This window comes from Pararge aegeria, chromosome 18, assembly GCF_905163445.1.
Source record: "Pararge aegeria chromosome 18, ilParAegt1.1, whole genome shotgun sequence".
Taxonomy (NCBI): Eukaryota; Metazoa; Arthropoda; class Insecta; order Lepidoptera; family Nymphalidae; genus Pararge; species Pararge aegeria.
In genome coordinates this window covers 4993851-5018724 of record NC_053197.1, presented here as the reverse complement: position 1 = coordinate 5018724, position 24874 = coordinate 4993851, and the positions used below count along the sequence as shown (strand labels likewise).

The following is a 24874-nucleotide window of genomic DNA, read 5'->3' as shown; positions in this document are numbered from 1 at the left end:
ACGAATTAGTTTGGCCATCCAAAGGGGCAATGCTGCCAGCATCTTAGGAACTGTGCCTCGCTGCGGTGGTTTGAGGACGTTTTAGATTTTATTTACTTTTAAATAGTTTATTTTAGGTTATATTTATAAAACAATTATATTAAATAAATACTCTCCATTTCTCATAAAATCTCTTAAATTATTTGTAGGTTTGTAAGAAGAGTTGATTATTATATTATCTTTATATGAATATGGAGGTGTGATACTTTTTTTTGTTGCACTAAAAATTTGCCCTTAACTGCAATCTAACCTGGTGGTAAGTGACGATCCGATGCAGTCTAAGATGGGAGCGGGGAAACTGTTAGGGAGTTTGGCAGTTATATTTAACCCATACCTAACCGGTTCTAACGCGACATTATACCGAACGCTAAATCGCTTAGCGGCACGTCTTTGTCGGTAGGGTGGTAACAAGCCATGGCCGAAGCCTCCCACTAGACCAAAGTGGCCAGTGGTTAGAACTTCGGCTTCACTTTCGAAGGGCTGAGTTCACATCCGAGCATGCACCTCTAACTTTTCTAAGTTATGTGCGTTTTAAATAATTAAAATATCACTTGGTTCAACGCTGAAGGCAAATGGTCGATAGGAAACCTGCATGCCTGATAGTTTCACATAATGTTCTCAAAGTTGAGGTGTAAAGTCCACCAATCTGCACTGGGCCAGCATGGTGGGCTATGGCCTAAATTCTACTCATTGGGGGAGGAGATCCGTGTCCTTCAGTGGGCCCATAATTGCTTTTTTATAAGGTTTTTACAAAATATTAATACAATCCACACACTCTGTTTGCGGGCACCGCTTTATCTGAAAATAGAAATAAATAATTCGTTAACACGACAAGATGGACGACCTTTTTAGCGTAGTGGCTTCGATTCCCGACAGGGGAAATTTGGCAATATACAACGTGTAAATGTTAACCGAAATATTACTTCACAGGAGTTAAATAATTTACTATATCTGAGACTTATCTGTGAAACCGAAACGCTTATAGCTTTTGGGTAAATCAATCAAAAAATACATAAATTCTTTATAACTAAAAGACAATTAATAAATAATAAACAAAAAATAATACATATTATTCATATATGCGAATCACTGCCGGTCCAATCCAATTGAAATGGAAAACCAGTGGCTCATACACAGTGGCGTGCATTTCATACATGCACAAAAGCACTGCATACCCTAAAAATTTTATATTACTCAAAAAGGGGAAGGATTTTTCAATTTTAATCCATTTTCCTTCTTTATGCATACCCTGGTCAAAAACCCTGTGCACGCCACTGCTTATACATAAGAAGGCTCAGAGTCACTCAGCGGGCGATGGAGAGAGGAGATCCGTAGAAGAACTAGAGTTACCGACATAGCTCAGCGAGTCGCGAAACTGACGGCCGAGTGGCGCAGTGGGCAGCGACCCTGCTTTCTGGGTCGAAGGTCGTGGGTTCGATTCCCACAACTGGAAAATGTCTGTATGATGAACATGAATGTTTTTCAGTGTCTGGGTTCATAAAAATATTCATCAGTCATCTTAGTACCCCTAGCACAAGCTACGCTTACTTTGGGGCTAGATGGCGATGTGTGTATTGTCGTAGTATATTTATTAATTAAAAAAAAATAAAAAATAGCATTAAACACAATGCTTGAAATAGTAAAGATATAATACGAACACTTACCGATCATTTTGGGGTATGGCAAATTAAATTTATCCATTATATCGATGAACTTCTTTAAAGGTTTCGTCAATCTCGGGTTATATTTCTTCTCTTCACCCACTGTTGTAGCTGTCTGACCCTTATAGTCGTGTGCGGGGTAGAGAGTGTAGTTCTCGGGCAATGTGAATATTTTATTATGGACCGAATGATAAAGGGTCTCAGAGGAGCCTTCTTGGAAATCCGTCCGGCCACAGCCTCTGATTAAGAGAGTGTCACCTGTGAAAGCTATGCCCTGTAATGCGAATAAATTTGTTACTCTATGATCCGTTTTTTTATCATCTTCATCGTCCTATTGACGTCCAACTGCTGGGCACAAGTATAACTCTCATAGGAGAGACGGTTTTTAGAGAATAGACCCACCACGCTGCTCCAATGGGGGTTGGTGGGCTTCAACGACTATTTTCACAATCAAGGGACGGCTTTACGTGCTTCTCAAGGCATGGGGGTTGACACCGCCAATTTCCTAACTCCGGGCTTGTACTAAAAATTCTTTAATAGAAAATATATTACCATATATATAACTTATATAATATCATATACACTAATAGATCGATACGACTCTCCAATTTACAAGTTGTATATTAAACTCCACGTAGGGCTGCTTGGACGCAGAAATTTTAATTTCTAACTTTTTTTTTTTATTTATATTGCATATTATTTAAAAAATAAATATTTAATGTAAGTTTTTTATTTTTTTATTAAGTTTAATTTTTAATTATTCTATTTATGCTTTAGTGTAGTGCGTAGTGATGGGTCATAGATACCAAATAAATAAACAAAAATGAAAATATATAAAATAAATAAATATTTTTTTCTCGACCCGGGATTCGAACCGAATCGAGGACCACGACATCAAGGGGGTGACAACTATATTCTGATCTGCCGTCACAATACGGATTAAAACCTTAGGTTATTATCAAACAATAAATACAGAAGCCGACGCGGCCTGTGGTATATAGATATTTAACCGATAACGCAATAATTATAATGCATATTATCATAGCCTTGATAAACGTGGCAATGATTATATGTCTGATTATCAAGCTTGCAACAAAAAAAAAATAATACAAATATTCTAAAAATAATTATTATTTCAAGCATGCTCATTTCTAGAAGGTTTCAATCACCTGTCTTTCTCTTTTATTTTTGTTATTCTCATTATGATGTTATAAGTGGCGTGCATAGAGGGTATGCACAGGGTATGTGGATGATATAAAATAAAAAATAAGAAGAACCTCCAGAACGAGTTATAAAAAACTTAAGGGTAGGCATTGTAAGAGTTATAAAAAGCCTACCCTTAAGTATTTATAGCTCGTACTCGAGATTTTCTCCATTTTATATCATCTGCATACCCTGTGCATACCCTCTATGCACGCCACTGGATGTCATTGATTGTTACCAGTTTAATGATCCAGTAAAAAAAAACGACAATTGAAATAAACGTAAATATAATGTAAATGTACCTACTATTGATGAATTTCAATTGAAAGAAAAATGAAAAGGTTGCTTGAAAGCAAGCCGCTCCGCTTTCATCTCACGCAAGATAGAACAAAGATTGCTAAATTGTAAAATTATGTTGGAAAAGAGCAACTAGAGTCACATACAAACAGACATACTTGACGTTTACAAAGGGCTTATATTAAGCCTACTTACTTGAAATAAAAGAAATTCGATTTTTTTAATTTTGTTCAATCAATGATTCAAAAACCATCAATAATTGCGCTGAAAAAAATCACTAAATAAAACACAAACATAATTTACAAAGTAATCACCTGTTCATGCGAAATATAAGTTAAGCAGCCATTAGTATGACCTGGAGTAGCTGTAGCCAACAACTTATAGCATCCGAAGCAGACCACATCGCCGTCGATTAAAAACATGTCTGCCTGAGCGCCGGACGCTTTGCCGATCACACTCTTCGTGCCCGGCAACAGTGACTTTAGTTTGCCCGTACCCGTTATGTGGTCGGCATGCATGTGTGTGTTCACTGAAAATATGAGAAATGCAGGATAATTAATCCATGATTATCACTAACTAACTCGCCTAGCTTTTGAGACCTAAAACATAATTTATTATGCGCACACGCATACAATTCCACAATTAATATTGACTGACAGTGACCACTATTCGAAATTATTGGAAAATTTTAAAACATTTCGGTGCTGCTTTAGATATATTTTATTACAGTTAGGGTAATTAAATCACGGACGTGGGCAAATCTTCTCTTATGGTATAAGCTAAGCTATAGAAATAAAAATAACTACGTACGTATCTCATTAAGACTATCCGAAACTATCGGAAACTTTTACTTATATTAGATTCGGTTACGGTTTAAGACAGATTTTTCGGATATTCGAAAAATCCTATAGTTTCGGTTAGGGTCTCGGAGCCCTATTATATCCCTGTTCTAATATACGACTTAACGTGGGCAGAGACATCTCTCATAATTAAGAGGTAGGTTTGGGCTTGGATTCTTTAGACCAAAGGGACTACTTAACTAACGTGTGTTTTCTCAACTAATAGGATAACTAATAGTCTAGGTTTGCTAAACCCCAACTAACGGTAGTGTAATCGCGTCATTTTCCATTGAGGAGTTTCTCTCTAATCTAGAGTCGATTGGTTCGGTTTTGATGGGGATATGGCTTACAAATTTCCTTAGGGTTTCAGGACAATCCCTATTTCTTTAAACCAGCGCCCAGATGTATAAAAATGCCGTGGGCATTTCGGTGCGTCACATACGGCGTTAAAGCGAACAAATTAAAAGTTGAGTATGAAACAAAGATTTTTTCGTATACAGCCTACACTTTTTCCATGGAAATTGTGAGCTATATTTAATGCACACCAAATTGCGCGTTGTTATCTAAAGCGATTATTGCAATAAATAATCTTGCACTAATGCTTCGATTGAAAACAGACACAGATACTGAAATTGCAGTCTAAATACAGGCACGGACCACTTTAGATTTTAATAGCTGATTTCCTTTTACTCACCTACACTTAGTAAATGTGATACACAAGATTTCCCCACAGTTAAACCAGCGAGTAATATTCGTAACTCTCTTTCGTATTTTTCATAAAGATGTACAAGTATTGCGATAAGTATTAGGTGTTTTACTCCAAGAACAATTTTATGAGAAAGCAGTCTGAACTGAGAGTAAGCTTTCATATAGGGAGCAATGAAGTACATTTCTCAACGATAAAAAGTGGTCTTTGTTGTGATATTAATAGAGTATGAAGATTGTTAGAAAACCAACCCTTATTCTTGCAGCGTGGTAGGTGGGTCCATGCTCTGGAATTTGGCTTCAGATCTATGCTATTGAGGCTGGAGATCTATTGAGGTATAATTACTTTATGACAAAAAGGTGCTTTTTTCACTTTATTTATATAGTATGATGATTGTTAGACCGCCAATCCGCATTGAGACAGCTTGGTGAGACAACTAGCTAAGATCTTCTCGCCTATTAGAGTAGTCCAGTGCCGAGCAGTGTATCAATAATATGGATGAAAATCAAAATGGTAAAAGAAAAACTTGGACTCACTTGCATACAGTAAGTTAAAACCAAGTTCTTTTATTAGTGCTGCATCCCTCTCCGCGTGTTCCAGAACTGGATCAATCAGCACTGCCTCACAGGTCTTCATATCACCCAGTAAGTATGTGTAAGTACTGCTCACAGTGTCGAAGAGCTGGAATAAATAACACTTTTTAACACTTCCTTCAAAAGGAATAAATAGACTGCTTTCTTTATGTTACAAATTTGCCAAATTATCTAGTTAAAAAGGGGTCAATTCCAAAATGCACCCATTTAAATTTCATATAGATAACATTAATATGCATTGTTTACGCTATACACAACATAACATCACGTCTGCACACTATAAAAGGTAACAGTGATGTAGATATTCAGTATATCAGAGTGCAACCACATTTTCTACAGAGGTCAATTATAGTAGTTACAAAATAGTATTAATTTTTTACTTTGTTGGTAATTCATTTCAGATGTTGGTTTTTATTTTTCAAAAAATTATCTATATTGTATTTATAATCTTTTTTGGGTCTACATCTATTTATTTATTCACTCTTAAAAATCTCAATAAAAATTAATTACCTTATTATATTAGATTAAGGAAACAGTAAATAAATGGATGCAAACCTGTCTAAAAAAGAAGTTTGATCCTTTCTCCATCCCTGTAGACATCCACCTCACTCTCCCAACATTGCAGGCCACCAACCTCTCAACAGTCTTCGCAGTACTGAATGATAGTTTCAACAGCATCCTGCCAAATATAATAACAATTTCACAATAGAACTCTCTGTTACATAAAGGTTTAAGTTAGAACTGCTGTTTGTGTAGATGACTGTATGTGATGTCATTGTTTTGTTATAGCTTATATGTGTTATATTTTATGATTACTTGTTAAGTATTGGTAAACACTCATCCATACAGAGTTACAACCATAGATATATACTTCTGTAGATCACATTGTCACCTATATACAGTGAATAATTTATCATCTTACAACTGCAGTGACCAAGTTAGTATATCTAAAGTCTGCTATCCATTGGTATAAAATAATAAATAAAGTTAAATTAATTGTTTGGCCTATGTGACACATTCTATGACAAGTCTACAGAGGCAGTATCAATACAATCAATTGAGGTTGTTCATGCAGCCAAAAACTTATACCTTCAATAGGGAATAGTCAATATGAAACTGGGACTCCCTGCATAGCCACTGTCCAAAGAATTACATGTATATGTTTTAACACCTAAATAATATCCCCCACAAAGATTTCAGATTTATAAGGATTCCATACAAATCCTTTATTATCCTGAGATTAAACACACATATCCACCCATACATGTCAGTGTTTGTGTTTACACTGCATAATATTTGCCTAAGCGATTTTTTGTTTATCATAAGATTTGCTAGTAGATATTGTTAACATTTAATTAATTCAATTACTAGAACAGGTCATAGCATATTGCCTGAAGAGAGTAGAGAAAATCTTTGTGGGGTTTAGTTTAAGCTTTTATAACATGATACAAAGGTATTATTAGATTAACAGTTGCATAATTTTTATTTGACCAATGTGTTAAAAATCAGTTATAAATCAAATTTTTAATGTTAAGAATTAATTTCATTAACCTGTTTCTAATAAACAAGGCTAAAGTAATTTTCAGAATATTCAGAGAACCTGTAAAATTTATATGTATAGAAATATTAGAATATAGTTAAAACTTTACCTGGCGGTGTGTGTTTAGTAGTCAACTGGATGTTAAAAATTAAATAAATATAGCTTTTTCGAAACTGATAATATTATCTTCGCACTTGATAACTATTTTATCAGCTTAATACCTATACTTTCTAGTCTAACATTTCTTAGCTTCACAGATAAAACCTAACGGGGGTTCATTGGTAATTTATATCATATTACATTTTATCCTAACAATCATTTTATTTAATGTATTTCATTGAAACAGAAATTCAAAAACAAAAAAAACATCTGTTTTGTAAATTTGTACATACCTATCAAAGTTACTTGTCAAAATGACATTAGAAATTTGACATTTCAAAAGATGTGATCACTATTCGGTTCGGAATTTAGACTAATCGGTTGCAGTTCGGTCTATCATGGTTTGCGACTTTCTACGATCAAAGATTTAATAAGTTAAATTTTTTGGATCTAAAGTAAACTGTAACTATTTTCGATTTTGTTATTTTTTGATAACCAAATAATCTGGTAAAAAGGTTTGTATCATCTTTGGTCAACACGAGCAATGCAAACTTATTTGTGCTAAATGTAACTTTTAATTTGACGTCTATTTGTTATTTGACAAATTCGTATTAAATATGTAGAAATAATAATTTCAAAATCGTTTTAAATTACAATAAAAAATAAAATTAATAAGAATAAATAAGAATAATGGTATGATAAATTTACTGGTAAATTACAAAAATCTATCAATGAACAAAGGTAAGTTGAAGAATATCGATATGAATACAATAAAACAACATTTTGCATGACTGGCGAAATAAACTCCACAAAATACACTTCAGATACGATTTAAATAAATAAAAGCAATCGAATCTTTAGTCCCACTATTTTAAAATTCCCTCCGGTTAAAATAATTTTCTTATGAATTTCCATTATGTTGTTCTGTCCCTTTTTATGCACTGCATATGTATTGCGTCTCTCTCTTTTTCACCTTGTAACGTCATTGACCTATCCCTCCTCACAACGCCCCTCGGCCCTCGCTTTATTTTACTATCACACACACAACTTAAAATTATCAGCGTGTGAGTGAAAACTGGTATTGCTATTGCGTCTGTGCAATGTATTGATGTAAACATTCTCTTGTCATTATATTTCAGAGCGTTTAGAAGAGCGTATGGAAATGCTTTGAGGCGCATCTGAAAAATATGTAAACAGCTGATGCAGTAGTAACACGTAAAACAGTTTGATGTGCTTTGTTTGTGAAAGTAATCTCGAATTTTGAACATTTTAAATTCCTAGTTAAAGCACAAGTGCGATAAAATTCTTTGTTTATGAGTGCTCTGGTTTGGATGTAAATTACCTATTTACTATAAACTTTTTAGTGAAGATACCACTATTTTTATATGAAGTGTGAGCAAGGGCTTCAGTATTTTTAATAAATGAAAAAACTACTTCGATATAAAACAGGATACACTAAGTAAGTACCTACTTAAATTGTTTAATTTTCGTTGCTTAGCATATTCCAACAAAATACGCACTCAATTTAATATGATACGAAAGCCACAATCAAGTTACTACCTACCGACAGACACTTCATATTAATTTCCTATTTTTTTCTACTATTTAAACGTGCTTGGAAAACTACTAATATTTTGCTTTCTTTTGTAAAAATAATCCATCTCTACTCAGCACAGACTTAATAGGTAGGTAATTTGTTTTTGAATATTTATGATTATTAAAAAAATTTAATATCTTAATTTGGCCACTACCCAATTAACTACTTTCCTGAACACCTATAAAAAAAATATAAATCTTTAAGGTGTTAGGTACGTTCACGATTACGATTTTACGGACTTAACCAACCATAAAACACACAACACACAAAACTGTCTTTCATATGTTTTCCTGTGAGATTGGGCATAGTTTCCATCTTTTGCAATAATAAAGTCATAAAAAATAAAAATTAAGCCACTTAAAAAAATACAAAATACAGAAAAAGATTCTACTTTTATTTTAATAAATAGAATGAGTTAACAAGAGTACAATCGTTACTTAATAGTTTGGTGCAAAAACTTATAGGTAATTATTATGGACTATGGTTCAGAAATAGAGAGCCGACCTTGCCTCGCTTGCATTTGGAGCGGAATCCACCTTGCTCTATGCAAAGTACTTAATTTAATACTAATCGCTTGATTTCTTTGTTATATATATCTTAGTATTTTCTAATTTTCTATCTTTTTGAATTTGAATGAATTTAGCATTCCATTAACATGCAGAGTAGAAAACTAGAAACAGATTATACCGAACTGACATACCTACCCGCATCCAGGTGAGATTGCTGTCTAGGACTAACGTATTTCAAGGAATTAAAAAAGTTATTTTTTATATCAAAACTTACTGGAATCGTGTTTTAGAGATGAGCAGTGACCCGGAGGGCTGCCAGATCGATTCTTCCTGTTATCGGGATCAATACTCGATTCTTCGGGATTTTAGGGCTTTGGTCGGGAGAAATAAGTGAATAACATTAATTATACATAATATATTAAGTAAACAAACATATTTTTGCATAGCACTGTAGATATAAGAAAAAAAAACATAGTACGTATTTGTGACACATAAGATAAGAACCGAATGAGCATGTTTATTGTTTTTGTTCTTGCAAAAAAAAAACTACAAATACTTATGGTATTTGTAATTTTTTTTTTGTGTGTTATTTGCAAATTTTGTGTGACGAAAATGTGAACTTAAAATTATCGAACTTGTTTTCCGCCAATTCCCGACCGTCTGGCAACTCTAAGTGACCGTCTAGTCTAGCACCACCTTTTCGAAGATTTGTGCGTTTTTTGTTTAATAATTAAATATCACCTGCTTTCACGGTGAAGCAAACGCACCGTGATGAAATATGTTTCCTTAGAGATCGTCATTATGTTCTCAAAGTCTTCCATTCTGGACTTGTCAGTGTCTATTGCTCTTCTCATTCTAGAAGAAAAGAACTGTGTTTTGTAGTTGACTGTTCTTGGGTGGATATGATGATGTGCTTGAGTCATTTCAAGACTGAATTCACTTACCTTAATAGGTCAATATTTTTAGTTCGTAAGAAAACTATACATATTGCTTTAAGGTTTTTTCTCTGTTCCTACTACGCAATAAATGGGTACTTAGGTACATAACTGAAGATGTTTACTAACAAAACAGAAATATAAATATTCCTCAAGAGTTTACCATATTGTATATTCTACCTACTATGCCATTACTCAATTGTCTGAATAGGTATAAAACACGTTTACCTAGATACCTACTACTTGATAAAGACATACCTATTGTTTTTGCATTATAGCCGTACTATGTAGGTATGTTTATTATAATTGCGGTCAGCTGACTCGTACATGTGTCAAAATATTATCTATCCGGTTTTAAGGATTTTCTATAACGCAGTTAATACTTAAAACCTATTACTTTTTAGAATGGCAGTAATAGGTTTTATGTATTAACTGCGTATATAGTTATAGATAATATTTTGACACATTTACGAGTCAGCTAAAAAAACAAATGTCGCGCTTTTTGTCAAATTAAGTTAATAGGTAGGTATATTATGTTCATAAGTTAATTAAGATATTGATCGTTACTCGAAAAATAGAATGATCGTCATCGTATAACTAATCGACCCTGAGGTCCTAGGTATGTTTTATTTTTTTTTTCATTTCTTTTAGCAAAAACAGTAATTGGATAGATGTAACTTAATACATTGTAAATAAAATAAAATTTTCAACATTATTGAATTATATAAAATTAAAAGGAAATTATAATTTAAAAAAAAACCAGTCCGCCGCTTGCGGGAATGAGTGAGGAAAAAACATTTGTAATATATTAATATTACATATAAACATACTTTCTTTTTTTGAGTGCCCAAGGAACTGTCAGGGCTCAAGAGTGAGGTACCTCCTCACAATACGCGCCGTTTCAAGAACAACTGCCTTCTGTATACGACCCTTGAACTGACAACCAAGCGAAAGCATTGTACGTACAAATTATTAAAATGTTCTTGAAGTTTTTTGCGATTTACTCAAATGAAACGAATTTACAACCATAAATCCTAAGGTAGATACAAAACATAATAAAAATGATATAGCCAAGCATAATCGTACCTAAACAGCGGAAACAATAAACGTATTTGCCTCCTAACTAGGTACTGCGCAATATTAACGCAACAGTGTCCGCAAACTGTTTTTTTTTAATAACGTAGACGACGAAGGACACGACGCGGACGATTTGGTCACGCGTTGTTATAATCGAGCACGTGCAACTACGGTGCGATTAGCGGGCGCGTAGTTAGGTGGATTGTTTTTTTAATATTTATTATTATTACAAGCTGTGGCCACGGCTGCACTCTAGCTGTGCACGCAAAAAAAATACGGTATGGATTCATTGTTCTTATGTACGGCTATTTATTTAGTTTTTTTTTAATTTCTCAAATTTATAAATATTTTTTTCTATCTCCTGGATACTATCTAGGACTGTACTAAAGAAGGTTCCTACCTACGATAAGATTGGTTCGCCAAATGCGGCGAGCCAAACAGACACACTTTCACAATTATGATATTATATAGTATAGTTTGATGTAGGTATGTGCAGAATAGTACGATGTATATTTATTTGCCTTGCCATTGCAGTAAACAAAGAGGAGTAGCATAAATTTTTAACATAGGTATAGGTACTTTAGGTTTTTGTATTGCACGCCCACACAAAATGGCGATCGGTGAGCTTCAATACAATATTTCTTGTCATATACCTACTGATGAATTAGGTAGTTGCCTTTTATTATAAAGTTCAACATCCTTAGAAATACAATGCAGCGAGGTATTTTTCAAAAGTTAGGATAACGATGACATCATGCCAGGTCTGAAAAGCGCCATAATTTTTTAAATTCTCCAATCTTACAGTGTGGAACTCTTATCACATACCTAATACTGAAAAGAATTTTAAAATTTTAAATAGGTACGCCTCCAGTGGCGTGCACTGGGTTTCTTACCAGGGTATGCATACAGCAGGAAAATTGCATAAAACGGCAATGATTCTCCTCCTATACGAGTTATACATCAATTCCAGGGTAGGCAGTGCTTTTGTGCATGTATGAAGTGCACGCCACTGTACGCCTCTAATTTTTCACTTTCAAAGTATAATCCCCTTTTATTTGAGGTGCACTTATAATACACAATAAATTAATTAAACGTCTCTATGTTCGCCCGTTGGAATTCAAGTTTAATAATTCAGAACACCGTTTGCTAAGAGGCAAATTCAGCTTGAAGTCATACTGGTGAAGTCTACACTCCCACCTACTCCTGCCCATATTCAAAACCCCGAGAGCTTTAATCTTGAACTACGGATTCGGTTCGTTTGCCTAGCAGAGTACAACACTGTAGACGATTTAAACAAAAGGCTGGTGGAAACTGTTCAAGTCAGGTCCAAGTTCAAAAAGACCCACCGCAGAAACAAAGCCAATAGATTCTCAACCAATACACTCAAGCTTATGACGTAGAGGCGAGTGACTACACAACGGCACCGTTTAAATTAATGAACAATATTCAGTCAACAAACATATGGTGCATATTAGAACAACGAACAACACACCCTGATATTACCAGGCGATTCGTGTATGGTTATGCTTGGTTAAAGCCCGTCTAAAGTCAAGACGGATCAACTTAATTAAACTTATAGATGTCAGTATATCGCACCTGTTGACTAGAAAATTTATAACGTGGGCAAATTAAATGTAATAGCTAGGTACCTCACTAGAGTACCCATAAATTGTTATGTTAAGTTCAATACATCATATATCTTGATGCTTTCACTCGTAAAACTCTTAATTAAACAAAATTCCAATTCCTCCAGTCTCAGTACAAGATAAGCTCGCTCGCAATCCTGGTATCGTTTCGATTTTGACAATACTTGAACATAGGTGTAAAATTGTTCTAATTTTTATTGGATTAAAGCTGGGGCTTTTGACAACGTTTGTAAAATAAAAATCAGAAGTACAGGATTTGCTACTCTAAAACAAAAGTCATTGGGTCTAGGTTACTTTGATGATACAAAGTTTAATAACCAAAACTCGAAAACGACCTTTCGATTGTCAGAAGCAGCCTTACTACAAGATTTCTCTCCCGCAATCGAGGATTCGTTTTCAAGCTTGGAAATACTTGAACCTTGGAGTATAATAGATCTTAATAGCATTGGTTTAAAGCTTAAATTTGCCTACCATTCGTCTCAGGCTTTTGTAAGAAATAAGAATATGTGTAAAACAAAAATCAGATGTACATGATTCGCGACTCTGAAACGTGTGACATAATGTCCATTTATTTATAAACGAAACTTGAAAACGACTTATCGATTGCGAGTAAACAAATCTAGTACTTTAGGCTACTGTTGTCAAAGGAGGCTGTGTATCATAATGATATCATCGTTCATAAGCTAACTTGTTAACATGTTATGAATGAGTTGCTCTGGCCAAGTTTAAATGCAACGGAATTGTCTGGGGCGACTTGAAACAAAAAAAAATGCGTAAAGTTTATTCGTAATATGTAGGTTAATTAATATTAATTTAATCATCAATTAGTCCAAAGACAATTTACAGGACATAGAACAGTTTCTGTGTTTTTATTTACCCTAAAATCATGTAATAGTACATGATTTAAAATCAGAAAATTCATTCAAATTCAAAAAACGTCTTGATATGTTTTTTTATATTAATATTACTAGAGATTCGCCGCGACTTGGTCCTCGCAGATCTTTATCCTCACTTTTGACTCATCCGCTATTCTACACAATATTACATATATTGTGTATACTCCGACCCCCGCGTCCGGTTGCTTGCAGACCCGCGCTATAGCATCGTTTACTCTTCTAAGGATCGTAGCATGTTGTTAAAAAGCATACTTTATATCAAATCCGATAGGTAGTTTGAGAAATTAGCTCGTTCACACAAAAAACAAACTCTTAATAAACGTCTGACATCTTTTAAATTTAGCGTGATAAAACACTGAATACGACATTATTCCACGTTTATTTTTAAGGCTCTAAAGATTTATTATGAATACATATAGATAGAATCAAGTGTTATATATTGCAGACAGTGTGGGTGGGATAGGAAGAACCAATTTAAATCATATTGGCCGTGCCTGAAACTCGAAGCTAAGAACAAAAGAGCAGACTCCAGACAGACGCTGCACGGTTGTAGTTCAGCGACCTTTTCCGTCCCGAAAGGGTCTCAAAGTGTGTTTGAATAGTACAAGGCTTTTAGGCGCCCCACGACCTCCTAAACATTTGTAGTGAAAAGTAGAAATGTAATATTGCAGCTGGGATTCTTATATAGTACTGTAAATAAATCAAGAATTCATAGACTAGAAGCCTTCTTTGAAAATTTAAAAAAGTAAATCTTTGATGTTCTGTGTTTCTTTGAAAGACAATAAGAACATCAATATTTTATAATTTATACAAAACTCATAAAAAGATGGTTGTCAAAGTACGCCCGGCAAATGTAATACATGAAACCCAACATTATGTGTACTTCTTTAATTTTTAAGAGAAATATTCAGTTAAATAAATAAAAAATGGGGATTTTTTAATAAAATTTAAATATTATTTTTCTTTCTTTAATTAAAAGAATAATTACAGAACATAAATACACAATACATAACACATAGAATATAAATACACAATATGCGAAGAGGAGGCATAACGGCACAAAAATGCTTCATGCCGTTTACCGTGACGGCATACATATTACATACAATCACATCAAAAATATTCAAAGTGGGAATATTACTGTATACATAGCAGATACGAGTTGAAGTAGAATCACCTTACCGTAGAATCACTTTAATTAAAAGTAAATCAAATCTTGTTTTTTTATTTAATATAGCATTAATATAGTCTCATTATTTATAAACTTTGATAGTTATCGTGGAGTCAAATCATTAAAGTTTTAATGGGACCTTGGCTCCGTCGAGTAACGTAGTAAGGTCAGTATAAAATGATCTCCAGGCTAACTTTCAGCAGGATACTGTAAAATTATTAATTCAAGGTACTCGTCGGCTTTGAGACGATGCTCTAGAAGATTGTTAACTTTTGTTATAATTACGGCGTGCTATTCATTATCGTTATTATGATAATCCTGGGAACTTACTACCATCATACCATGCCTTTAAAACAGTATAATCTTAGGAAAGTTTATTTGACATACCTAGAGTCCTACAAATGAGAACTTCAACAATATTTTAATAATACTGAAATAAGCGATTTAACACTACTAATGTAATGTTTTTACTAAAACCTAGGCAACGCCTACATCGAAAGTTTAATAATTTAAGCTACGTCTACAGAAAAAAACGTTTCTCGAACTCTTAGGTTATACCTATTAGAGGACGGTTAATGTATGGCTAGGAATCTCCTTTCGTTAATGAAAATGGGCATGAGGGCCCTAAACCCTTTCTAACCGACTCGAAGAAGGATGGTTTTCGATTCCACACGTTTATCCTTAACGTAGATTTGTGTTCGTTGTTCGATAAGTGTTCTATTTATACTTACTAAAAATACAGTCCCCATACCAAATATAGCAGAAGTATCCGGTTTTTGTTTTTTATTGATGCTCTCCAAAATCTCAAAAAACAATGTTGAGATTTTGAAAACATTAAAAAAAATCAATGTCCTAAATTACCATAAGATAATAGATAGAAGCGGTGATAGCCCAGTGGGTAGGATTTCGACTTGTGCTTCACAAAACTCATCTGGAGCGACAGAATTTTACCCGCAAGAGCAACGAAATATTTTTTCATTTTGATATTATTCCTAATACAACTGTCCGTAAAGGGCCTGTCGATAAAGGGTCAGATTGATCTTAATGTGTCTAATTTTCTTTTTAATTACCAATCTCAGTTTGGCTGAGATGGTAGCTATTCTCTAATTACCTGTTTTATTCCCATGACATTTTACAGGCTTACATAAAATTTATTTTTGCATATATAATATAGCAATCAATAGGTCTCTGTACTTGTAGCTCCTTTTCCTATTTGATTTGTGGCCATATATCATGACCTAGTTTCACACGGAAGGTAGAGTTTTTGCTGACGTGTTTATGTTGAACTTGAATATTTTCACGATTTCCTCAAACATACATTTGTTTCCATAATAATGTTTGCGTTGTTGGGCTCTAGCAATCATTTTATGGTATCGTCCTCAAGAGTTTTTTTGTATTTTCTTCCCTACGCAATAGCCGTATCTTACGCCGTTTGTAAGTGAATGATAAAGAATAAATATTTTTTATATATAGGTCAGGGCTTCCTAGCCTAGGTGACGCGGCGGGGTGCCGTAGAAAGAACAGGAGGCCCCTTCTGTGGCAAAAATATAATGGTGTAAAATATTTTTTTGATAGTTTTTATGCAGCGATGCCACGGTTGGTCCCACACCTTGGAATATTGTGTGGAGATCACCAAGATAAGCCATCCCATTGGTGGACATCCCATCCATCCCAACTACCCCAAGGTAGTTTTATTTTTGTTATTTCTTTGTTAAAATTAGGGTTTCATAATGATGATATTTTCTTTTCTGCGCCTGTCTGCCCGACTCATAAGTTCCTATCTATTTTTACTGGCTAGTTTAGGGCACGGGCGCCGTGACAGATTTCTTAGCTTGTAAGTGCGCTACTTGCTTAAAAAGGTTGGAAACCCCTGGATATAGTGGCATAAAGGAAGAATAATCGCTACAGGGTTACACAGACACACAATCTGATTAGTGGTTTCTAAGCTGACATTTGAGAGATGTTTTGTTACATTCAGCTAATTGGAGTGCGGTTGAGTGGCCTTGTTAGTGTTCAGTGAGGCGTAGTTGCAGATAAGATAACGTGACAATCATACCTAAAAGGTGGAATTATCTGTCCTATTCCTTTAATTTAAGGTTTGTTATGATATAGCATAAAAAAATACCTGTGCTTCCACTTCAATTATGTACGCATTTCATATAACTAGGGTGTGAAACCCACCCGGATATGATGTTTCTTGACTCTTGCAATTCAAGTAATTAGGTATTGTACGTTAAACTTTAATGGACTTACCAATACAGAAATCACTACAAATTGTATAGTATACTGTTTTTTTTCTTTAATTACAAACCCAACACCTGCAAATACAGTAGAGATTATACTTAAGTTAACTTAAAGCTAACATATAAGTACATTCTATACAACGTCAGAGGCTTTAGAGGTACATTATTTATTGTCTCTATCCGTGAAACCGAAACGCTAGTAGTTTTGGAGTAAACCATTGCCATAGTTTTTACTGAAAGGAATCAGATACAGCCCTAACATCACATGCGAAAGTGAAATCAAGTGACTCCTGTCACTTTATTAACTACGCGTTGCGTAGCGTAGGTCGGTCCCACGACCGATATACTATGCACGTGTCGGTCTTTTATCTTCAATAGGGTTGTCATAAGTACACACTTAGAATGATTTGAATTAGTGTGTATGGAAAAGTAAATGTAAATAAGTATATTCTTTTGATTTCATATTATCTACAGGATGATTCCTTATGTAATATACTTATGCATCCTTTAACAGTATTTTGTAATTCCGTTACACGTTGTATAAATGAAGGTAAACGACAGATTTCTTTATATACAAAAAAATTATAATCTTATGGTTAAAAGGGATTCAAACCGACTAATGGAAAAACTGATCTTTTACGGGATCACTCTTGTTGGTTTTTTCATTCGTATGTCATGGTTCTTTCACTAACGGCTCGTATTCCATATTCAGCATAAGTCTTTTTTTATTAAGGTCTTTTCGAATACTTAATTCAACAGTTTCTTATTGTTGTGGCAATTCTAAATTTATTTTAATTAAACACCAGGTCGAATAATTCAGACAAATAGATCATTATAAATCTTATTTTATAAAAATCTATGAATCAGGTTCATTCAGGTTGGTAAAATACACTCCAGTGCTGGACATAGGTCCGGTGACAATTGCGTCCAGCGGCTCGCTGCGACTCGTTTTATGTCACCTATAGAATCGTTTACATGTACGGGATCGCCATTGGGCATCGTGCATCGATTCTTCTAGCTATGTGCCCCGCGTATTGCCGACTTCAGCTACGCGACTCCGTGATTTATGTTGGTAACTCTGGTTTTCTAAGGATCTCCTTATTTCTTATTTGATCACGTATTTATAGAGATCCTCCGGACGTAACCCTCTCCATCGCCCGCTGAGTGACTCTGAGTCTTCTTCTGCCCGACTGTTCAGATGATAAAACACTTCGCTTATAGTTACAACATCATCTATGTCTATAGTCTAAATTCTAGAAATAGGTTTCCTACCCCTTTATCAATATTTTCATAAAACTTTACTTTAGGTGATTGCGTTTTTAACAATGCAGCAGGCATTGTTAAATTTCATCACACAAAAAGCCACCGTGCTATTTGTTGTTGTAGTTTTAACTTTTATACAACCTTTGTTTTTCTCGACTCTGAGAGCACTATTCAGCAGATAGAGTAGGGCCTACGTACTGACATTTGCTTTGTGCTTAAACTAAAAGCTGCTATTTCTACTAGTGTGTATACTGTAAGTACATAAAAAGCTAGTCTAGACTTTGAAAAGTGAACTTTGCGACAGCTTTCAACTGAAAGAAGTGCCATATTTTATGTTTTCCTCCTTTAAGCTTTTGTAGATGAATAATCAATGTTAAAATCTTTTTTTTTATTCCACTACAAATAAGCCCTTTACTGCAATCTCACCTAGTCGTTAGTGATGATGCAGTCTAAAATGGTAGCGGGTTAACCTGTTAGAGAGTACCTACATGGTAGTCATACCCCTAATCGGTTTCCACGCGACATCCTACCGGTACACTAAATCGCTCAGCAGCACGTCTTTGTCGGTAGGTTTTTCACTAGCCACGGCCAAAGTAGAGAAAATTCTAAAATTATAAAGTCCTCCTAACCCTGGACCTCCTACTTAAATTCACAGAGCTCACCGTTGCGCCAGGGTCGACAAATCAGTAGCATTTTTTTATTGTAGTAATGAATGGTTCTTTCAGATGACCCTCCACATTGTTAGTGAAAACCCATCCTCTAAAAATAATCATAATCTTTGTGCAAGCACCTGCAAAGTGTCAATTCATCTGAGGCGTAGGTGACCGGCAACCACGTTCTTCAAGCAATGCAGAAATAAGCATGACAAATATAGCAAAATGTATTTTACATTACAGTTGTTATCATAGCCCAATCGGGTTAGGTATTTCAAATTGAATTCAATATCATCAGGGATGTTGTTTATTTTACGATTCCTAACGTTAAAGTTGAAAATCGCGTCTTCATGTGCGAATCTACTAGTGACGAGGTAGATTAGATTGGGTGTACGCCTTTCATATTTGAATAGAAATACAGAGTCGTGTGCCAGTTAAATAAATGTAAACCGATTTCTGGTCAGTTCGATTTGATGAAATTACAAATTACAGCAAAAGCTTATCACCTAATTGTTATGACTTTGAGTGGTGTAGGTAATGCATAACTGTTATCAATGATAAGATAGTCAAATCGAAAATAACATTAGTCATACCTTAGATGCCTTGCACATAACGCAATTCCGCTACAACTTGTGTCAAAAACACACAAACGAGCGCGCGCCCGCACGCACACGCACACACACAAACACACACACACATTAACCCGAATATCTAATTGAATAATATTTTACTTTGACGTTGAATCTATTTTCTTTATTTCAGTGCTTTCCTAAGAAATGTTTTTATTATTTATATTAACGTGTATTTAAAATCAAATTATATGCTTATTGCATTTCATTGCAACATATTGATTCTCTGAATTAAACAAACTGTTCCGAGTGATTCCACATTATCTTATCAGATATTATGATAGGCATCCGATTTAAGCGTTTCCTATGTTTAGTAGAAACTGGCATTATTATGCAATTTTTGACAACTTTTACTGTTCTCCCATATGCAAATATAAAAATAGCTGTAAAAGTCTTAATTAATTTATTAATTGCCTCGTTAAGTTGATTTTTTTCATCAACTCAAGGCTGATGATAACGTGGTTTCCTAATACAGAGATTTTATTGCTATTAACTGGGTGCCATTGTTTAAGAGTGTTGAATAATTTGAATTGTTTCATTGAATACTTGAGCTTTGTCTGTTCAGAATTAATAATGTAATTGAGGTTTTTTAAACACATTTTTTTTAACTAGCCTACGTATGTACGTGCGGGGTACGATTGCTTTTTATTCATCCATACACCTACTGATAAATATTAAAAAAAAACTTATAGTAAACAGCGTTTGCGTGAAAAAAAATAATGAAAATCACGTAAGGCCAAATAAAAATCTCTGTTTCGCTAAAAAGACAACAGTGTAAAGAAAACAGTCGTAAGAGGGTTTCCACAGAACTTTCCGAGATAGGTAGACATCTTTTTTCACGTTGCCTTATTTGTTGATACTGACTAATTTTTATTAGGAACCAAGGCATTAACCTAACCTAACCCAACTTTACAACCTTATCCAGAAATTGAACCTTGACGCGATCTGTAGTCGATCATACTAAATTCGATAGTCTACCAGAGAGACGATTATTACAACAGTTTAGTGTCTACTCATTCCTGATTTTTATTTCTCTGTCAAACTTTTTGCCAGTGGGTCATCCTTAACTACATAATTGGATAGGTCAATATACCAACGATCTATTCAATTAATAACCGGTAATCCAATTAAACTTCTAATTTAAACCAACCTTGAACTTGAGAAATCGTTGGAAACCTTGTATTATTAACCGACAAAAGAGGAGGAAGTTCTTCGGTTAGACATTGAAGAATACTACTGGTACTTTCCTTACTACTCCGACTATATGTATAAAAAGGAATACGAAGGATATGATCTATACATAGTATCGTTCTACATTTTACTTGGCATCGACTTTAAAATTGTTGTAGAAAATATTTATTTCTTACTTTTCCCGGGACATAAATGTATGGCTTATACTCCCCGTCCATTCAACTCTATGTCAAAAAAATCAAGTTTATTGGTTACGTGCTTGGGGTGTAAAGAAAGGACAAACAAACACACTTTCGCATTTATAATATTAGTAAGGATTTAATGGGTTAAAGGAATCTATGGTAGGTGGGTGAAAAATGGGAAAAATTTTATTCGGACGCAGTCGCAGAGTGCTTGCGATATATAATACTCATGTTAACAAATACTTTTAAGCCTTATTAGAAATCTAGATCGGCCCTAGTGGGGAAATACCTGTTATAAAACTCAAGGCTGTCCGCCACTTAAGTATGAAGATACCTATTTCGTAAATCGTGATGTCTTTGTTTCATCATAATAATTATGATTGTATTCGAAATATAGCAGCTAATACCGATGACATTTAACGTATTTTCTTCTCGTTCTATACTATATCAAGGCTTGTTGGAAGGAGGAATAGAATAGAATAGAAAAACTTAATTACAATAAGGAAAAAATACAAGAAGGTTACCAATAATAGTATTTGCCATCGAAAATAATGTTTGATTTCAAACACAAAGTCATCAACTCTCCAAGCATTGGCGCAAAAGTGGAAATAATATCCTAATAATTTAACAGGGGTAAACTTATCTCCTGCTGCCTCGATGTTTAAGGTGGACATTTTAATTTGATCCTTTGTCAGTTCTATAAACGGAAGATATAATTTTTGTGTCCTGCCTATTGCTAGCCAAGCTAGCAGGTATCTAGAATGTGTATCCGCCTTTACTAAAGCAACACGAAACATCATTAGAGTATATCATCAGAATCCACCATTGACAAACCAGATAATGATAATGAAATAAGCCAAACATAAGTATGTTACAAAATTCTTAATAAGCATACTGAGTTTCTAAAACTCCAATCGCGTGGCATCTTAATTAATATTCCTTAGACACATTACACACACACAGTACTCCGTTAATACGCACACCGCTAAAATCTAGTATGCCCTTGCAGCACCCGTATCCCACCACCACCTATACTAACCTAACCTAACGTCCAATTAAGAATGAGCAAGCATTCATATGATATCTTCAATTAAAATTTATACATATTCCATACATTTTTAGCTGCATTATCATTTCCCATCGGCAGGCCTATTAAGAATTTTGGTTAACTTTGTGGTAACTTAGATGAAGCTATAGGAACTGCATGTTGGGTTAACCTATAATTTGATGGTAACTTTTAAGAGTTTACAACTTAGTTTTGATATCACTGAAATACTGAATTGAATACAGCAACATTAACTCGATAAACTAATGTCCATCGGTAAACATTAACTCGATAAACTAATGTCCATCGGTAAACATTAATTATCAATTAGTGGTTTTATTATCATCGCCTGTAAGTGATATTGTTGTCTTGTTAACTAATAGTTGTTATTATCCGCAATCCGCAATTTACGGAAATCTATCGTACGTTCCGATAAGTTGGGTAACTCTGTAATAAAATCGTATAACCAATTTTACCAGCGACTTTTCAACGATTGCCGTGTAATAAAGAATTATAATATTAAATATATCGACGACACTGAAAAAATTTTGCAATGTCAAATTGGCGCTAATCATCCGCCATATTTTTGATTTATAAAAAACAAATATTACCACTGCCATTCGTAATGATATTGTGAGGTTTCTAAAGAGATCGCATAGATCCAAATCTGTTTAGGCATACATTTATGTACGTACCCTGAACACTATCTATCTAATGGCAAACGGGAAGGTTTTTCAACCTAAGCAATAATCACCACCCTGGGTTGGTGTTTGCAGTAGACGGCAATATTAACACAGAGGACGCTGCTCCCCTCTCTCCTTTATATCCCCTTCGTTGCCTCGTAAGACTCCCGCGGGAATAAGTGGGTAGGATTCAACTTAATTCTGATCTGCCGTCACCACACAGCATGGACGATGTATTTCCCGCGATTTTCCGGTTACGAATACGTACTTTGATTATCCATTCAGTTATTTAACTGAACGATATTGATCACATTGCTCTAACAACACAATTACTTGACCGCCTTGGCAACTATTATAGGCCCTTATTACTCTACCGTTAAAATGTAGGTACATGATAATGTTTGATGTTAATTTTATTATTGGCATCGGTTTTCAAATGCCATCAATTGTTGACAAATGCGCATTTTTATTGTGTCTATTGCCGCTCGACTTTGTGGGAATACCCTTGATATTTTGTTATAGGCTGGCCTTTCGGTTAATGGCCTTGTGCTTTAACCCGACAGCTAATCTTAGTAGAAATCAATACTTTATAGTGCAAATTAGAAAGTTATTCTGTTTGTTTGTCACCTTTTCTAAACGGCTGAACTTCAGTAAGGGGGTTAAATAGGGAAAAAATATTTGTATAAAATTCCGTCTTTAACAAAGTTTTATCAATGCAAATTGGCATTCAGAATGACCATTGAAATAGACAAGTTTCAGCATTTGTAAAAATTCTACCCCCAAATAGGTGTTGAAAGTTTATTTCTTAGTACCCGCAGTTTGATTTAAGAAGTGATTTTGCATTTAATAGCCCAATTTTTGAGGTAGGTGCTACAACTCCCAGCCAAAGCATCTAAATAATGACGATGGTGGGTTGGTGTCGAGTAAAATAGCGAAAGAAAGCTTGTAGAGGAAAACCAGAAGTGGTAGATATTGGACGAAGTTGCGCGGGACCGCTAGTACTTGGATAATAAATTTAATTTCGCTTGATTGACACCAAGCACCTTATTGCGATACTTCGACACGCTCGAAATGGTTGTAAAAGGAAATAATTGCGTTAGTAATTACGGAACATTGAATCATAATTTCCAGTTATTATTGATACCTAACTAATAAGTAATAGGTATTACAAAAATAATTTAGCACAACAAAAGAATTAAATTATTAAAATTTATTGCGCTTACAATTATGTAGAAAAAACAGGTCAAACAAGAATATGGCTCGCGCACTGAGGTTTAGGCCTTTGAAGAAAATATCTATTCCAAGACTACACGACTTATACGTTATGTAAGCCAAAAAAAAAAACTATTTTTATTAACCGAGTTACAAAAAACGGAGGAGGTTCTCAATTCGGTTGTATTGTATTTTTTTTTTTTATGTTTTTTAGATCAGAACTCTGGCATTTATAAAAAGATTTGAAAAAATATTTTTTGTTTCCGACGGTTCCCACGTGGTCCCTTTTTCATCAGGTCTCTTGAAGGGATTCTGGAGAAATTGAGGGAACTTTCAAATATTATAGGAACTAACTGGTGACCGACTAAAAATTTTGTAGAAAATATTTGTTCTTGGTTTTTAGTTGTATTACAAAGTCGGTTCTTTTTTCGTTATTACACCACACCATTCTGTAGAGGTTCATAAAACATGACTATACAGAAGTATCATTTCATAATTTTTTTAAATATGATGAATGTGTAGTTTGACTTTGCTAAAGGTTATAATTTAATTATGATGAATGAAACATTCACGATTCTATTCAACATCTCTAATTGCTTCTCTTTTCTATAAACTATATGGTTATAAAAAAGCGGAGAGTTTCTGAGTTGATTATCTAGCAAGCAACGTTTCGTCGTGCTCATATTTGTATTACTGGTATGAAAGCCTGGAAGCAATCCCTTACTACTTTCATATTTTCTTCTTGCCATTATCACATGATATGAGAGGTCGCCAAAAAATGCATTATTCAAAATTCATTTATATCATGTAAGTCTATTTTTAGTGACTCTACTACCCGTTTGGAAGGCATGTTCTACTGAGAAGAAACCGGGAAGAAACTCAGCAATTGCTCTTTTCCAACATCAACAATTTACATTTTACATTTTGACATTCACTTTTCTATCTTATGAGAGATGAAAGCGGCG

At 34.4% G+C, this 24874-nt stretch overlaps 2 protein-coding genes across 4 annotated transcripts in view; one reads left to right on the top strand and one right to left on the bottom strand.

Annotated features, from left to right (window-relative positions):
- Window positions 1–590: 590 nt before the first annotated feature.
- LOC120631453 (persulfide dioxygenase ETHE1, mitochondrial) lies at window positions 591–7247 on the bottom strand. Of its 2 annotated transcripts, XM_039901050.1 has the most exons (6): window positions 6988–7247; window positions 5894–6017; window positions 5282–5426; window positions 3515–3729; window positions 1704–1974; window positions 591–837 (listed from the first exon to the last, which is right to left on the bottom strand). In XM_039901050.1, the coding sequence occupies exons 2-6, from the start codon at window positions 6014–6016 to the stop codon at window positions 797–799; spliced, it is 795 nt and encodes a 264-aa protein (XP_039756984.1). In that variant the 5' UTR covers window position 6017; window positions 6988–7247; the 3' UTR covers window positions 591–796. The 2 variants fall into 2 exon arrangements, with proteins under 2 accessions (XP_039756984.1, XP_039756983.1); XM_039901049.1 differs by lacking the exon at window positions 6988–7247 and having other exon boundaries at window positions 5894–6078.
- An 819-nt stretch (window positions 7248–8066) lies between these two features.
- Window positions 8067–24874, top strand: part of LOC120631355 (tubulin-specific chaperone cofactor E-like protein) — a 43211-nt gene continuing 26403 nt past the window's right edge. For both annotated transcript variants that reach the window (XM_039900874.1, XM_039900873.1), the window contains exon 1: window positions 8067–8436. The gene's annotated coding sequence lies outside the window, so the exon portion shown is untranslated. The remainder of the gene's footprint in view (window positions 8437–24874) is intronic.

Coding starts and splice junctions, on each gene's coding strand:
- LOC120631453 (XM_039901050.1), bottom strand. CDS start 6,016: ATGCTGTTGAAACTATCATTCAGTACTGCGAAGACTGTTGAGAGGTTG. Junction 5,427..5,893: donor CAAACTTCTTTTTTAGACAG/GTTTGCATCCAT, acceptor TATTTATTCCAG/CTCTTCGACACTGTGAGCAG. Junction 1,975..3,514: donor CTTATATTTCGCATGAACAG/GTGATTACTTTG, acceptor TTCGCATTACAG/GGCATAGCTTTCACAGGTGA.